This window comes from Coregonus clupeaformis, chromosome 23, assembly GCF_020615455.1.
Source record: "Coregonus clupeaformis isolate EN_2021a chromosome 23, ASM2061545v1, whole genome shotgun sequence".
Lineage (NCBI taxonomy): Eukaryota > Metazoa > Chordata > Actinopteri > Salmoniformes > Salmonidae > Coregonus > Coregonus clupeaformis.
In genome coordinates this window covers 33,375,818-33,393,062 of record NC_059214.1, presented here as the reverse complement: position 1 = coordinate 33,393,062, position 17,245 = coordinate 33,375,818, and the positions used below count along the sequence as shown (strand labels likewise).

General features: G+C 42.8%; 1 protein-coding gene across 4 annotated transcripts in view; it reads left to right on the top strand.

Moving 5' to 3' along the window:
• Window positions 1–9,350, top strand: part of LOC121537090 (OX-2 membrane glycoprotein) — a 28,691-nt gene extending 19,341 nt beyond the window's left edge. For 3 of the 4 annotated variants that reach the window (XM_041844856.2, XM_041844858.2, XM_045206433.1), the window contains 3 exons: window positions 3,119–3,403; window positions 3,996–4,100; window positions 8,412–9,350. In XM_041844856.2, the coding sequence (XP_041700790.2) occupies window positions 3,119–3,403; window positions 3,996–4,100; window positions 8,412–8,437 (416 nt within the window). In that variant the 3' untranslated portion in view covers window positions 8,438–9,350. Of the gene's footprint in view, window positions 1–3,118; window positions 3,404–3,995; window positions 4,101–4,210; window positions 4,756–8,411 lie in introns of those variants that run through there. The other variant, XM_041844857.2, reaches the window with a different exon arrangement.
• The last annotated feature ends 7,895 nt before the right edge of the window (window positions 9,351–17,245 follow it).

Here is a 17,245-nt window from a genome sequence, read left to right as displayed (position 1 = left end):
CATTTGTCTCAAATGGAACTGCCAGCGATTCCAGCAGAATAACTCTCTCTCTCTCTCTCTCTCTCTCTCTCTCTCTCTCTCTCTCTCTCTCTCTCTCTCTCTCTCTCTCTCTCTCTCTCTCTCCCTCTCTCCCTCTCTCCCTCTCCCCCTCTTCACTGGTATTATGACCTTGTTATGGTACTACTCTCCCTTCTCTTTTCCTCAGTCTGCCTGTTTTAGAATGTTATTCTGTTTTTCTTGTTTGAAATCTGGGTGGAGGAGGAAGACCGAGATGAAAATATAGAGAATAAGACTAACAAGGAGGGAAAGAGACTTGACTTCTTTCTCTTGGTGTTCATTCATGTACTGTATGACATCACAATGCTATGTCAGTAGATAGCAGTCTTGGTACATATCACAGTGCTATGTCAGTAGATAGCAGTCTTGGTACATATCACAGTGCTATGTCAGTAGATAGCAGTCTTGGTACATATCACAGTGCTATGTCAGTAGATAGCAGTCTTGGTACATATCACAGTGCTATGTCAGTAGATAGCAGTCTTGGTACATATCACAGTGCTATGTCAGTAGATAGCAGTCTTGGTACATATCACAGTGCTATGTCAGTAGATAGCAGTCTTGGTACATATCACAGTGCTATGTCATTAGATTGCAGTCTTGGTACATTTCACAGTGCTATGTCAGTAGATAGCAGTCTTGGCAAAGAGTCAATACAGGACCAAGATTGAATCGTACTACACTGGCTCTGACGCTCGTCGGATGTGGCAGGGCTTGAAAACTATTACAGACTACAAAGGGAAGCACAGCCGCGAGCTGCCCAGTGACACAAGACTTCCAGACGAGCTAAACCACTTCTATGCTCGCTTCGAGGAAAGCAACACTGAAGCATGCATGAGAGCACCAGCTGTTCCAGATGACTATGTGATCACGCTCTCCGTAGCCGATGTGAGTAAGACTTTTAAGCAGGTCAACATTCACAAGGCCGCAGGGCCAGACGGATTACCAGGACGTGTACTCCGAGCATGTGCTGACCAACTGGCAAGTGTCTTCACTGACATTTTCAACATGTCCCTGACTGAGTCTGTAATACCAACATGTTTCAAGCAGACCACCATAGTCCCCGTGCCCAAGGACTCTAAAATAACCTGCCTAAATGACTACCGACCCGTAGCACTGACGTCTGTAGCCATGAAGTGCTTTGAAAGGCTGGTCATGGCTCACATCAACAGCATTATCCCAGAAACCCTAGACCCACTCCAATTTGCATACCGCCCCAACAGATCCACAGATGATGCAATCTCTATTGCACTCCACACTGCCCTTTCCCACCTGGACAAGAGGAACACCTACGTGAGAATGCTATTCATTGACTACAGCTCAGCATTCAACACCATAGTGCCCTCAAAGCTCATCACTAAGCTAAGGATCCTGGGACTAAACACCTCCCTCTGCAACTGGATCCTGGACTTCCTGACGGGCCGCCCCCAAGTGGTAAGGGTAGGTAACAACACATCTGCCACACTGATCCTCAACACGTGGGCCCCTCAGGGGTGCGTGCTCAGTCCCCTCCTGTACTCCCTGTTCACCCATGACTGCATGGCCAGGCATGACTCCAACACCATCATTAAGTTTGCCGACGACACAACAGTGGTAGGCCTGATCACCGACAACGATGAGACAGCCTATAGGGAGGAGGTCAGAGACCTGGCCGTGTGGTGCCAGGACAACAACCTCTCCCTCAACGTGACCAAGACAAAGGAGATGATTGTGGACTACAGGAAAAAAAAGAGGACTGAGCACGCCCCATTCTCATCGACGGGGCTGTAGTGGAACAGGTTGAGAGCTTCAAGTTCCTTGGTGTCCACATCACCAACGAACTATCATGGTCCAAACACACCAAGACAGTCGTGAAGAGGGCATGACAAAGCCTATTCCCCCTCAGGAGACTGAAAAGATTTGGCATGGGTCCTCAGATCCTCAAAAAATTCTACAGCTGCACCATCGAGAGCATCCTGACTGGTTGCATCACCGCCTGGTATGGAAACTGCTTGGCCTCCGACCGCAAGGCACTACAGAGGGTAGTGCGTACGGCCCAGTACATCACTGGGGCCAAGCTTCCTGCCATCCAGGACCTCTATACCAGGCGGTGTCAGAGGAAAGCCCTCAAAATTGTCAAAGACTCCAGCCACCCTAGTCATAGACTGTTCTCTCTGCTACCATACGGCAAGCGGTACCGGAGTGCCAAGTCTAGGTTAATTATTTATGCATAGTCACTTTAACTCTGCCAACATGTACATATTACTTCAACTACCTCAACTAGCCGGTGCCCCCGCACATTGACTCTGCACCGGTACCCCCCTGTATATATAGCCTCCCTACTGTTATTTTATTTTACTTCTGCTCTTTTTTTCTCAACACTTTTTTTGTTGTTGTTTTATTTTTACTTTTTTGTTAAAAATAAATGCACTGTTGGTTAAGGGCTGTAAGTAAGCATTTCACTGTAATGTCTGCACCTGTTGTATTCGGCGCATGTGGCCAATACAATTTGATTTGATTTGATTTGATTTGGTACATATCACAGTGCTATGTCAGTAGATAGCAGTCTTGGTACATATCACAGTGCTATGTCAGTAGATAACAGTATTGGTGCATATCACAGTGCAATGTTCTGTTGTCTGAATTCCTCCTGGAGTTGCCCCACCTCTACCACAGATCTACTCCAGATTGGTGGTTCATGTGGTTCAGTAGAAACGCCTGTGAAGACACTCTACTGCTGCTGTGCTATCAGGGCCAAATATCTGTGGCCAGCCAGATCAGTTCTCGCCAACACAAATGTTCTAAATTCCTACCACAGCTCTGAGAACAGATAATTGAAAACAGAGATTATTTGTTGCATATGGATCTCAAGTATGCACGTAGTCACAAGATTCTTATGGTTGATAGTATTTTCACACATAGATTTGATCTGTTACATTGATTCTCTGCCCAAATAAGTTGATGTTCTCTTGTGATCAAGTAATCTATTCAGGACCTAGTCGTAGTTAAGTCAACCCACCTGAAAACACACTGATTCACTAAACCCAATATTGATCTTTGGTTATCTCTGTGTCTTCCCCAGTACTGCCTAAACCCCAGGTGAGCTACAAGAACACATCTCCAGGGGTGATCGAGGCCAACTGTACAGCCGTGTCCCGGCCCCCAGTGGAGATAGTGTGGAACGTGGAGAGGGACAACCGAACTATGGGTCCCCCTGTGACATCACAGCTCCAGCAGGGGGACGGGACCACCCTGGTCATCAGCACCCTCACTGTCCAATCAGGGCTGCTGAAGGACGTGTCTGTCAAATGCCTGGTCCACCATAAGGGTCTGGAGTCGCCCATCGCTGTGTCTATGAACACCAAGAGTGAGTGAGACACACACGAATGTACACGCACGCACAGACATATACACACACACACACACACACACATTGGGAGGAAGCAAATGTTTTTAATTTTTCTTGGCTCAGAGCTAACACTTGTCTTTAAATTAGCTTATTTATTTATTTTGTAGCCTGACCAAACCAGGCTAAAGCCAAGAATACTGATCCCCGAGTGATGGATAAAAACATTAATGACTGACCTAAACACAGTGTGTAAGATTTGAGATCTGTTTTTGTTGCCAAGCAGGGTTAATGAGTGTTCATGCCCAAAGGGTCAAATCAGATATCTACATAATTAAATCCTAACTAAGTTAATCTGAACCAATCAACATATACTTTTATTTTATTTTCAAAAGTTAGAATTGTTTCTAAATTATTCTCTCTCTCTCTCTCTCTCTCTCTCTCTCTCTCTCTCTCTCTCTCTCTCTCTCTCTCTCTCTCTCTCTCTCTCTCTCTCTCTCTCTCTCTCTCTCTCTCTCTCTCTCTCTCTCTCTCTCTCTCTCTCTCTCTCTCTCTCTCTCTCTCTCTCTCTCTCTCTCTCTCTCTCTCTCTCTCCCTCTCTCTCTCTCTCTAGTTGGGACAGCTCTGACCATCTTAATCTCTGTGACCACTGTAGCTGCTCTGCTGGTCATATGTCTCTGCTTCTGCCTCTGGAAGTGTTTCCTGCGCAAAGAAGATGGTGAGTGTGTGTGTGTGTGTGTGTGTGCGTGCGTGTGTGTGTATATCAGTCTCCTCCCTCTCTCTACCCCTTTTAGAGAGGAAGTCATCCTTCACTCTCTCCCTCCACAGATCTCAAAGAAGGTGTCCACTGACCTCATTGACCTCGTTGGCTATTTCGTAGCTCTCAGGCTAATGGTTGTCACCAGCATGATTGCCTGCAGCTGGGATGGGGGTTTTCTCCAGGAATCATTCAGTGTGTGTTTCTGTGTCTGTCATGGGAATTGTGTAACTACAGTGTGTTTATCCTGTGTGTGTCTCTTGTGTGAGTGCTATAGTGTTCCTGTTCCCTTCAGTTTCCTGGTATGTTCTGGCATGTGTTGGATTTTACCTGACTGCCTCACCACCTTGACATTCATTTCCGAGGAAGTTGGTCATGGACGACCTGGTTGCTACTGTTTGGATGAGAGGTTTATGGCACAACAGTGTGTGTGTGTGTGTGTGTTGAAACACCCTCATAGTACAATAGTAGAGGAAGAAGCTGATGTCATTCTGAGGTCATTATCACTTTCATTCATTGAGTGTTTGAGCACCGTACAGTCGGCATGGAAACACCCTGGAATATAATGTTAGCCCAATGGTGTGTATGTGCGTGTGTGTGTGTGTGTGTGTGTGTGTGAGTGTGTGTGTGTGTGTGTGTGTGTGTGTGTGTGTGTGTGTGTGTGTGTGTGTGTGTGTGTGTGTGTGTGTGTGTGTGTGTGTGTGTGTGTGTGTGTGTGTGTGTGTGTGTGTGTGTGTGTGTGTGTGTGTGTGTGTGTGTGTGAGTGTGCATGTGTTTGTGCATGTGTGTGCGTGTGTGTGTGCCTTGGTCTCACGGATGCCAGAAGGCAAAAGGAAGTGTGATACAGAGAGCGAAAGAGATGTGGAATTATGCATCCTTTGAAAATATCAAACCTGTGGTTGGCATTTGTATGATTTAATGATACCCTAAAGACAATTGTTTTCCATTGTTTGCTAAATATAACCAGAACCCCTCAGGGATGAAGGTGTATCTATTCCTGGCTCTTAAAATTCACAGCCGTGACTTGTGTATGAGTGTGGGGAATCGATCACATGAAAAGAGAGAGCACTCTCTATCGTTGTATCTATCCATCTCTATGCTGACAGCTGTCTCCAGTCACTACAGAGGAATTACAAACATGAAACTTTGCAGCTGGCCAGACGGAACTGTTTTCAGATGCTTTAGTAGTTCTGGTGGTTCTCAGAATGGTACAGAGAACCAATACAAGAAGCTACCACCCCAACTTCACATGGGGGGAATTGACCATCAGCTTGCCTATTACCTGCACTCAACCTGCACTTTGCCTGTTGCCCGAACTTTGTCCTCTTTCTGTATGGACTATGGGGTCCTTTAAAATAACCTCTGTGTCATCGCTGGTTTCAGCATTGGTATGGCTCTGTGGAGAATGGAGATATTTGACATAAAGGATTGTAAGGGATAATAACGAATAAGAGTGTGTCCAAGCTAGGGCTGTGGCGGTCATTTAGTCAGCCAGTGATTGTCATGCAAATAACTGCCAGTCTCATGGTAATCGACAGTTAATTAACATAAACAAGTTTACATTTACGTCATTTAGCAGACGCTCTTATCCAGAGCGACTTACAGTTAGTGAGTGCATACATTATTTTATTTTTCATACTGGAATCGAACCCACAACCCTGGCGTTGCAAATGCCATGCTCTACCAACTGAGCTACATCCCTGCCGGCCATTCCCTCCCCTACCCTACCCTGGGCCAATTGTGCGCCGCCCCATGGGTCTCCCGGTCGTGGCCTGCTACGACAGAGCCTGGATTCGAACCAGGATCTCTAGTGGCACAGCTAGCACTGCGATGCAGTGCCTTAGACCACTGCGCCACTCGGGAGGCGCAGTGGCTTCCTGGCTTCCACGCATAGCCTACAAGCCACTGATGCAGACTGTTGGAACATCTACATTTAAAAAAGTCTAATAAATCCATTTAATATAGCCTACATCATTACAATAAATCCATTATTTATTTTAGACAGGTCTAAAGAAACATAATATGAAGAAAATGTAGCCTATTTCAGAAGAACATAATAGCATATTCTGAGTTGTCCTTATGTTAGGCCCTGATCTGGCTATGCCATATGGCTGAAGGCTACACAGTTAATTTAGCAGACAAGATTTGCTTCAAATTCCGTGGCCTTATTTTATAGTATGAAGAATTCAATTGAACACAGCTGAATGAAATAGGAAGGATATTTTCTCCAAACAATTTCAGAGAGAGTGCACACATGCAGCTATTCTGTGTTGAGCAGTTAACAAAGAAACAGGTCCTCCTTTATGCTTAATTTAGAGTTATTTATGTAACTTTAGTTATGATACAAATGATAGGCTATATATTTAGATGTTTTATCAATTCTAAGGCTGCATGATGTGACTCTAATGATGATTTGAAAAAAGTTGCATGAAAGGCATGAGCTCTGCTTTGTTTGAGCAGGCTGCACATACTTCATCAGTCTCTCATTCACAATTTGACAAGCACATGCTAATATTGTCACCCATCAGACTATTCTTAATTTAATCTGGTCTTAATTTAATTATCCCCAATTTCATGATATCCAAATTGGTAGTTACAGTCTTGTCCCATCGCTGCAACTCCCATACGGACTCAGGAGTCAGCTTGCAGGCGCCCAGCCCGCCACAAGGAGTTGCAAGAGCGCGATGAGACAAGGAAATCCCGGCCGGCCAAACCCTCCCCTAACTCGGACGACGCTGGGCCAATTGTGTGCCGCCTCATGGGTCTTCCGATCACGGCCGGCTGTGACACAGCCTGGGATCGAACCCGGGGTTGTAGTGACACCTCAAGCACTGCGATGCAGTGCCTTAGACCGCTGCGCCACTCGGGAGGCCGGTGGAATAATTGTCTATTTAGAATGGCCCACAAAAAAAACATCATCCGTAGCCTGCACTCGAATAGCGAATGGAAGTTACATGCTGTTATGTTTTTGAATATGCAAGCATAGGCAGCGAGTCCATAAGGCTAGGGGAAGCTTTTCTTAAAGTAAATTGAATTAAATTGCCAAAATCATATAGCCTAATTAACCTACTCCTGTCTATACAGAAATAAATACAATAATTCAAAATAGGCTGCTAATGCATGATTTGGCCACAGAGGATCATTTGCTTTTTTAAAGTTGTGGATTATTTTAAATCATATTGCCTACAGTCTGAAGGAAAGGCAGCACGCGCAATTTGGGCAGATTGTTCTTGAGTTGCGACTGTCTGTCAAAGTAGATAGGCCAAGCCAGGCATATCGCAATATTTCAAAATACAATCGCAGGGAAAACATAGTTTGGAAAGCAAATGGTTATTGCTGCAAAAGAGAAGACAATGAAAAGACTAATCTGTCTTTTAGTTATCAAAATTCTCAATTTAATTGAGTCAACAACAATATAGCCTATCTTATTGGCACCAGCGGAGAGCATCGGCAATTGAGTCATGATACCCATAAAACCTAGCGGTCAAACAGGGAAATGGTTCCAATCATTTTTCCATCATTCATTTTTCTCCTAGGGAATTTTATCAAATAAGGGCTGTGTTTCGTGTAGGCTTACCCTGGCGTGACGTTTTGATAACCATGTAAATCTCTCTCGGACAAGGTGACTTTTATCAATATATCCATCTCTATTCACTCTCAGATTCGAAAATGCTCATTAGCATCTAAGTAATAATAATAATAATATGCCATTTAGCAGACGCTTTTATCCAAAGCGACTTACAGTCACGTGTGCATACATTTTTACGTATGGGTGGTCCCGGGGATCGAACCCACTACCCTGGCGTTACAAGCGCCATGCTCTACCAATTGAGCTACAGAGGACCACATCTTACAAAACTACAAATCCCTGCAAGCTCCTGCACATCATCTCTAGCTGACACCTTTGCTAACAGGTATTGTGTCAATTTAAAACTTGCACAAGACAGTTCACAGAATTGTCCATTGAAGAAATGTACCACATTTATTCATTACTACATTTAACTAATATTCGATAGTTGATCCTGTGATTCTTACCTTTACCTCAATTTGGCAGTCTCGTCCAGATCATCATGGCATTTGTATTTCTTTATGATAGCTACACTAGCAGCTAAATAGCATTTCATTTTTGGGGGGTAAATACAGGCGAATATATTGATAAAAGTCACCTTGTCCTAAAGAGATTTACACAGTTATCAAAACACGCCAGGGTGTATTGTCTCTCTGTCTGTCTCTTTTTCTCTCTCTTTCACTCTCTCTCTCGTTCCTCTGCAGAGACAGAGTCTGAAAGGAGGAAGTGATATTCAGCCAATCAGAGACAGTTCCTCAACATTCTGCTGCACCTTCAGAAGTGAACCAACGCCCACCTCAAGAAGAGGACACACAATACAATCCGTCATGACCAACATCACAGGGCCACTGAGAATCTGAATCCATCCACTCAAAACATATTTTGTTTAGTCACAATGGCTTGTATTCACCAGTTTCTAGAGTTTCAGAGTAGGAGTGCTGATATGCGATCAGATTTCCCTTTTAGATCATAATGAATAAGATTACATGGACAGTGGCATACCTGATCCTAGGTCAGCACTCCTACTCTGAGTATCTTTGAATACAGCCCATCATAATCACAACACATCCTAACAGATCTGAACTTAACCTTGTCCTCTGATAACCCCAATCAGCATCCATATCTATTATGAGGTGTGATGCTGACTGACTATTTTATTATTGTAACTGCCTTGGTTTCTTTGTGCCATTCTAAAGTTTGTGCCATAAAAGTTAGTCCCATGACCTAAGGGACCAAGTCCGTTGGAAAACCATGAAAACTATGAATGAGAAGAGAAAATACCTTAGTCTACCATGGTATTACAGTATTCAGTGGCCCTAACGTCTTGTGATACACTAAATCCAGAAGAGATGAGTAGTTATTGTATGGAATTTACTAACTTTAAAGTCCCACTTTAGACCACTGTAATGCAGCCTCTGTGGAAGAACTACCCTGTTTGAACTCCCCAGAATGTACTCTGTTTTCATTCTATTCTCAGTGTTGCCTGCTTTGCCAAGTGATTTGCCAATTAAGTGTGCATAATGTGTATGTGACTGATAGTATTTAGCTAAGCGTGATTTCTTTCCGGAACCTCCTACAGATGTAGGATCTTAATTTGATCACATTTTCCTGCAATGTAGTGTATTTGAGGTTTAAAAAGGCTTCTGAAGTTTGTAATTTCCACTTTGAAATTTCAGACTTGATTTTTCCTTATGAAAAATGGGTAACACTTTACTTGACACCCAGTGTCATAACATGTTATGGCACTGTCATAAACATGTCATAATATGTCATAACAACTGACATAACTTGTCATAACCTGTCATAATATGGTTATAACACTGTCATGACCGATATAGTTACACCTGTTGTGACATACAGTATATTGTGTTATTTTATGGCTGGTTATGACATTTACAAACATTTTATTTTGTTTAAAAGTTTGTTTCTTAAATAACTTGTTGTTGTTGAATTCTTTACAGTCATCATATTTTAAATCACTTGTGGAAAATACACTTTATGACAGTGTCATGAAGCATTATGGCCATCCTGTGTCACTTTACTTGGACTAATTAAATACACTTTATGACACTCTCAAGAAGCATTATGACCATCCTGTGTCACTTTACTTGGACTAAGAATATACACTTTATGACACTGTCAAGAAGCATTATGACCATCCTGTGTCACTTTACTTGGACTAAGAACATACACTTTATGACACTCTCAAGAAGCATTATGACCATCCTGTGTCACTTTACTTGGACTAAGAACATACACTTTATGACACCGTCAAGAAGCATTATGACAATCATAATGCCAGGTAGGCCTATCACGTACATGCCCTTTTTAATTACTTAAAAATCATACAATGTGATTTTCTGGATTTTTGTTTTAGATTCCGTCTCTCACAGTTGAAGTGTACCTATGATAAAAATGTCAGACCTCTACATGCTTTGTAAGTAGGAAAACCTGCAAAATCGGCAGTGTATCAAATACTTGTTCTCCCCACTGTATGTGTGTAATTGCTTTCCTTTTTAATCATTGCCATCAAGATGTGTTAAAGGGGCCAGTCCATCAGTATTATCAGGTCTCTGCAGATTTAAGCTTCATGAAATGCTGACCTTATTTACTTCATTTGTATAAGCATAAGATAGCAGTTAAGGTTGGTTGCCTTTTTAGGAGAAAACTTTCATGGTTTACTATCATAATGCATCTTCTGTGGTACTTCTCTAATTGCGTCATCATACACATCACTTTACTTGATCAGAGTTTTTTTCCCTGTATTGACTGGTGTGATATGTGATGTAACCATTGAATATGTGTGTGGAGGGCTCTTACCAGATGACATGCTTTTCATAATGTGCCTTCTTACAGTCACTTCACATGCCGAAAAAGCACCTAACCACATCAAAGGTCAACACAGTCCCCGTATGAAGGAAGATGCTGTCGCTTGAAAATGTACCGTGTGATGATGACGTAATGAAATGTAAGATAAAAACGTTTAGAAAAGGCCTAGTGTATTACTGGTTATTAAATATTTTACACTTTATACTGAACATTGAAAGTTGACAAAACAAAACTGAGGTTTTTTAGTTTGTATCCCAGGAATGGAATTCTGGGGCCAGTCTCTGTACACCTGCATTTACTTTAAAGAAAGGTGGAATGATTTTCCTCTTGGCTGTTTGTCCAGATCTGGCTTCCATAGTCTGTTTTATCCTGAGCCGTGGGGTTTGAAAGGGGTACCGAGCTTTGGAGAACAAACACACACTCACACACAGAAACACACACACACACAGCTGCAAATAGGCCAGCATCAATCTGTAAGGGCAGCTCTGCAGTGAAGGCGGGTTAAAGTGTGTTTATTAGCTCTGTGCCACAATCACTGCCCTCTGTGACTGCCTTCTGTGTGGGATTGTGTTCTCTTGGCTTGATATGCAGTAGAACAGATTATTGTCTGAAAATTGAATGTTTTCTTATGGGAGATCAGATCACTACTTTTTCACACAATTTTAGCATGGCCAGGAATGTGTTTGTGTGTCTTCAGAACTAAATCAATAACCTGTTCTACTTCTTATGCCCATTGTACACCCAAGAGGTATGGATGCTTGCTTTATCAGTATAAGGTTTGATCATGGAAGAATACTGGAATCTGCCATGGTTCTCATGTTTTCTCCAAACCCCCCCTCCACTGACGCACCCAGTTTCCCTTATACTAAGAAGACTGAGTGTAGTGTGTTGTTTGGGTTGATTTTGGACCAATCCCACAGTCATACCGCTCCTACACACCTTGTCCACTCTTTCATAGGGTTTCTGGGAATGTGATGAAATCACATGGGTTCTGAATGACCTCAGTCTGGACGCAGTCTGCCATTTCTCTCGCCCCACCCATCTACCACCCCTCCATCCATCCCTCTCTCCCTTCTCTCCACCCCTCTTGTGGCTGAACGAGGGATTTTGTCCTCTAAAGAAAACGTACATTGCCACAAGTGTGTCCAGGGCTGCAGCTAAGACCAATGAGCAGATATGAGAGTGTGGGCTGATTGTGTAAGCGTGTGTGTGTGTGTGTGTGTGTGTGTGTGTGTGTGTGTGTGTGTGTGTGTGTGTGTGTGTGTGTGTGTGTGTGTGTGTGTGTGTGTGTGTGTTACAAGGACAGAGGGCAGTGTGTGTGGGCTGTGACTGACAGACATCCATAGTAGGAAGATAAATTCCATTCAACCAAATCTGAAGGGAGATGGAGTTCATTAACCCTTGTAATCATGGCCTTTTCAATACACTTAAAAGGGCCTCAAAGTTATAATGTCCTCATGTCTCAGCCTGTCCTAATGTCCTGTACTAGCCTTTGCTCTAATGCCTTAGAAAGAATGATGGTAGAGCCTGATGCTATAATAACAACATACACCCACATGGGAGCAGGCAGTAGCTGACGATAACACAGCATCAAGGTACAGTCACTGGTCTGCTCTCAAAAAACATCTAGGCCAACATGTTTAAGCCATTACACTGATAAGAATGGGATCTCTTCTGAGATTGTTAGGCTAATGGATGTGTCAGCAATTATGAAAATATTGTAATGACATAATTAGGCTGAAGAGTTTGTATATTTTGTGTCCCAATAAGTTATTTAAGTCAAATCAGAAAACAAGACAACTTGCATTGGTCCGAAACTGGCAGGATAATTTACCATAGTGCATCATCTTTTTGAGCATAGAGTTTCTCTCTGAATAAACATAATCTCTCTGAGTATAGAGTTTCTCTCTGAATAAACATAATCTCTCTGAGCATAGAGCTTCTCTCTGAATAAACATAATCTCTCTGAGCATAGAGCTTCTCTCTGAATAAACATAATCTCTCTGAGCATAGAGTTTCTCTCTGAATAAACATAATCTCTCTGAGCATAGAGTTTCTCTCTGAATAAACATAATCTCTCTGAGCATAGAGTTTCTCTCTGAATAAACATCATCTCTCTGAGCATAGAGTTTCTGTCTAGGTGTGGTGGGCTGCTCCTAGCACTTCCTGTGCACTGTGTTTTTAAACCACAAACACAAAGCCCTGTGCAGGTTAGGATCTGTATCTGGGGCAGAAAGTACACCCCAGCACTTTACAGGAACCACTCACTCACTCACTCAGGGTTTTACCAGAACACATACAGAGACTGTGTAGGGACCAAAGACATTACCAGTAAGACAAGACCCAATATTTATTCTGTTCTCTCCAAAACTAGCTATTGCCGCTTCAAATGGTAATACTCTATGACTCTGTCACAATTTCCAATAAAATGAGGGACATCGCTATTCTCTGGTGAATGTATTGTAATTGAGTTGAGTTGCATAGTAATCATGTAACCTTAACTTGCAGAATTTTCAATTGTGAGGTTTCAAACTAACATGTTTCCAACCGACAACAACTGAGACTAAAATGTGTCACTGTATTTGTCACTTTATTACAATCATGCCACACCAACATAACATCACAGTTATGCAAACTATTACCTTCATCTTCATATAGCCATAGAGAAACAGTCATTTCCATTAATGTTACATTGAAATTACATTTCCATAGTCTCTGAAGAGGGAGAACTTATCTATTTGCAGGGACTCCCTGTTTCGGCTACAGTATATGGTGGGCTCAACATTTTACATAAACCATGGAAAGCCCCCAACCTGTACCCAGCACACACGTGCAAACACATTAATCTGTACTTATACAGTGAGGGAAAAAAGTATTTGATCCCCTGCTGATTTTGTACGTTTGCCCACTGACAAATAAATTATCAGTCTATAATTTTAATGGTAGGTTTCTTTGAACAGTGAGAGACAGAATAACAACAACAAAATCCAGAAAAACGCATGTCAATAATGTTATAAATTGATTTGCATTTTAATGAGGGAAATAAGTATTTGACCCCCTCTCAATCAGAAAGATTTCTGGCTCCCAGGTGTCTTTTATACAGGTAACGAGCTGAGATTAGGAGTACACTCTTAAAGGGAGTGCTCCTATTCTCAGCTTGTTACCTGTATAAAAGACACCTGTCCACAGAAGCAATCAATCAATCAGATTCCAAACTCTCCACCATGGCCAAAACCAAAGAGCTCTCCAAGGATGTCAGGGACAAGATTGTAGACCTACACAAGGCTGGAATGGGCTACAAGACCATCGCCAAGCAGCTTGGTGAGAAGGTGACAACAGTTGGTGCGATTATTCGCAAATGGAAGAAACACAAAAGAACTGTCAGTCTCCCTCGGCCTGGGGCTCCATGCAAGATCTCACCTCGTGGAGTTGCAATGATCATGAGAACGGTGAGGAATCAGCCCAGAACTACACGGGAGGATCTTGTCAATGATCTCAAGGCAGCTGGGACCATAGTCACAAAAAAATTAAAATGGTAACACACTACGCCGTGAAGGACTGAAATCCTGCAGCGCCCGCAAGGTCCCCCTGCTCAAGAAAGCACATATACACGCCCGTCTGAAGTTTGCCAATGAACATCTGAATGATTCAGAGGAGAACTGGGTGAAAGTGTTGTGGTCAGATGAGACCAAAATCGAGCTCTTTGGCATCAACTCAACTCGCCGAGTTTGGAGGAGGAGGAATGCTGCCTATGACCCCAAGAACACCATCCCCACCGTCAAACATGGAGGTGGAAACATTATGCTTTGGGGGTGTTTTTCTGCTAAGGGAACAGGACAACTTCACTGCATCAAAGGGACGATGGACGGGGCCATGTACCATCAAATCTTGGGTGAGACCCTCCTTCCCTCAGCCAGGGCATTGAAAATGGGTCGTGGATGGGTATTCCAGCATGACAATGACCCAAAACACACGGCCAAGGCAACAAAAGAGTGGCTCAAGAAGCAGCACATTAAGGTTCTGGAGTGGCCTAGCCAGTCTCCAGACCTTAATCCCATAGAAAATCTGTGGAGGGAGCTGAAGGTTTGAGTTGCCAAACGTCAGGCTCGAAACCTTAATGACTTGGAGAAGATCTGAAAAGAGGAGTGGGACAAAATCCCTCCTGAGATGTGTGCAAACCTGGTGGCCAACTACAAGAAACGTCTGACCTCTGTGATTGCCAACAAGGGTTTTGCCACCAAGTACTAAGTCATGTTTTGCAGAGGGGTCAAATAATTATTTCCCTCATTAAAATGCAAATCAATTTGTAACATTTTTGACATAAGTTTGTCTGGATTTTTTGGTTGTTATTCTGTCTCTCACTGTTCAAATAAACCTACCATTAAAACTATAGACTGATCATGTCTTTGTCAGTGGACAAACGTACAAAATCAGCAGGGGATCAAATACTTTTTCCCTCACTGTACACCCACACATACACACTCACTTACTGAGTGAGTCACACGCACACACACACACACACACACACACACACACACACACACACACACACACACACACACACACACACACACACACACACACACACACACACACACACACACACACACACACACACACACACACACACACACACACACACACACACACACACACACACATAAACACACACAGGGTCATAAAATGTTAGGTATAAGTAATGTCCCTCTTTTATATCCCTAATTCCTCACTTATATTCACCAAAATGACTCAGTGGTTTTATCATTAAAATATACACTACCGTTCAAAAGTTTGGGGTGACTTAGAAATGTCCTTGTTTCGAAAGAAAAGTAATGTTTTTTCTCCTTTAAAATAACATCAAATTGATCAGAAATACAGTGTAGACATTGTTAATGTTGTAAATGGCTATTGTAGCTGGAAACGGCTGATTTTTAATGGAATATCTACATAGGCGTACAGTGGCCCATTATCAGCAACCATCAGTCCTGTGTTCCAATGGCACGTTGTGTTTGCTAATCCAAGTTTATCATTTTAAAAGGCTAATTGATCATTAGAAAACCCTTTTGCAATTATGTTAGCACAGCTGAAAACTGTTGTGCTTATTAAAGAAGCAATAAAACTGGCCTTCTTGAGACTAGTTGAGTGTCTGGAGCATCAGCAATTGTGGGTTCGATTACATGCTCAAAATGGCCAGAAACAAATAACTTTCTTCTGAAACTTGTCAGTCTATCCTTGTACTGAGAAATGAAGGCTATTTCATGAGAGAAATTGCCAAAAACTGAAGATCTCGTACAACGCTGTGTACTACTCCCTTCACAGAAACGCGCAAACTGGCTCTAACCAGAATAAAAAGAGGAGTGGGAGGCCCCGGTGCACAACTGAGCAAGAGGACAAATACATTAGAGTGTCTAGTTTGAGAAACAGACGCCTCACAGGTCCTCAACTGGCAGCTTCATTAAATAGTACCTGCAAAACACCAGTCTCAACGTCAACAGTGAAGAGGCGACTCTGGGATGCTGACCTTCTAGGCAGAGTTGCAAAGAAAAAGCCATATCTCAGACTGGCCAATAAAAAGAAAGGATTAAGATGGGCAAAAGAACACAGACACTGGACAGAGGAAGATTGGAAAAAAAGTGTTATGGACAGACAAATTGAAGTTTGAGGTGTTCGGATCACAAAGAAGAACATTTGTGAGATGCAGACCAAATTAAAAGATTCTGGAGGGGTGCTTGATGCCATCTGTCAAGCATGGTGAAGGCAATGTGATGGTCTGGGGGTGCTTTGGTGGTGGTGAAGTGGGAGATTTGTACAGGGTAAAAGGGATCTTGAAGAAGGAAGGCTATCACTCCATTTTGCAAATCCATGCCATACTCTGTGGACGGCACTTGATTGGAGCCAATTTCCTCCTACAACAGCACAACTCCAAACTATGCAAGAACTATTTAGGGAAGAAGCAGTCAGCTGGTATTCGGTCTATAATGGAGTGGCCAGCACACTCACCGGATCTCAACCCTATTGAGCTGTTGTGGGAGCAGCTTGACCGTATGGTACGTAAGAAGTGCCCATCAAGTCAATCCAACTTGTGGGAGGTGCTTCAGGAAGCATGGGGTGAAATCTCTTCAGATTACCTCAACAAATTGACAACTAGAATGCCAAAGGTCCGCAAGGCTGTTTGTTGCAAATAGAGGATTATTTGACGAAAGCAAAGTTTGAAGGACACAATTATTATTACAATAAAATGTATTATTGCTAACCTTGTCAATTACTACATTTTCTATTAATTTTGCTATATTTCCTATTCAAACTCATTTAATGTATGTTTTCATGGAAAACAAGTACATTTCTAAGTAACCCCAAACTTTTGAACGGTAGAGTACATTATATGACCGAAAGTATGTGGACACCTGCTCGTCGAACATTTCATTCTGAAATCATGGGCATTAATATGTAGTTGGTCCCCCATTTGCTGCTATAACAGCCTCCACTCTTCTGGAAAGGCTTTCCACTCGATGTTGGAACATTGCTGCGGGGACTTTGCTGGCCCAAACCATTAAAAACAGCCCCAGACCATTATTTGTCCTCCACCAAACTCTACAGTTGGCACTATGCATTGGGGCAGGTAGCGTTCTCCTGGCATCCGGCAAAACCAGATTTGTCCGTCGGACTGCCAGATGTTGAAGCGTGATTCATCACTCCAGAGAGCGCGTTT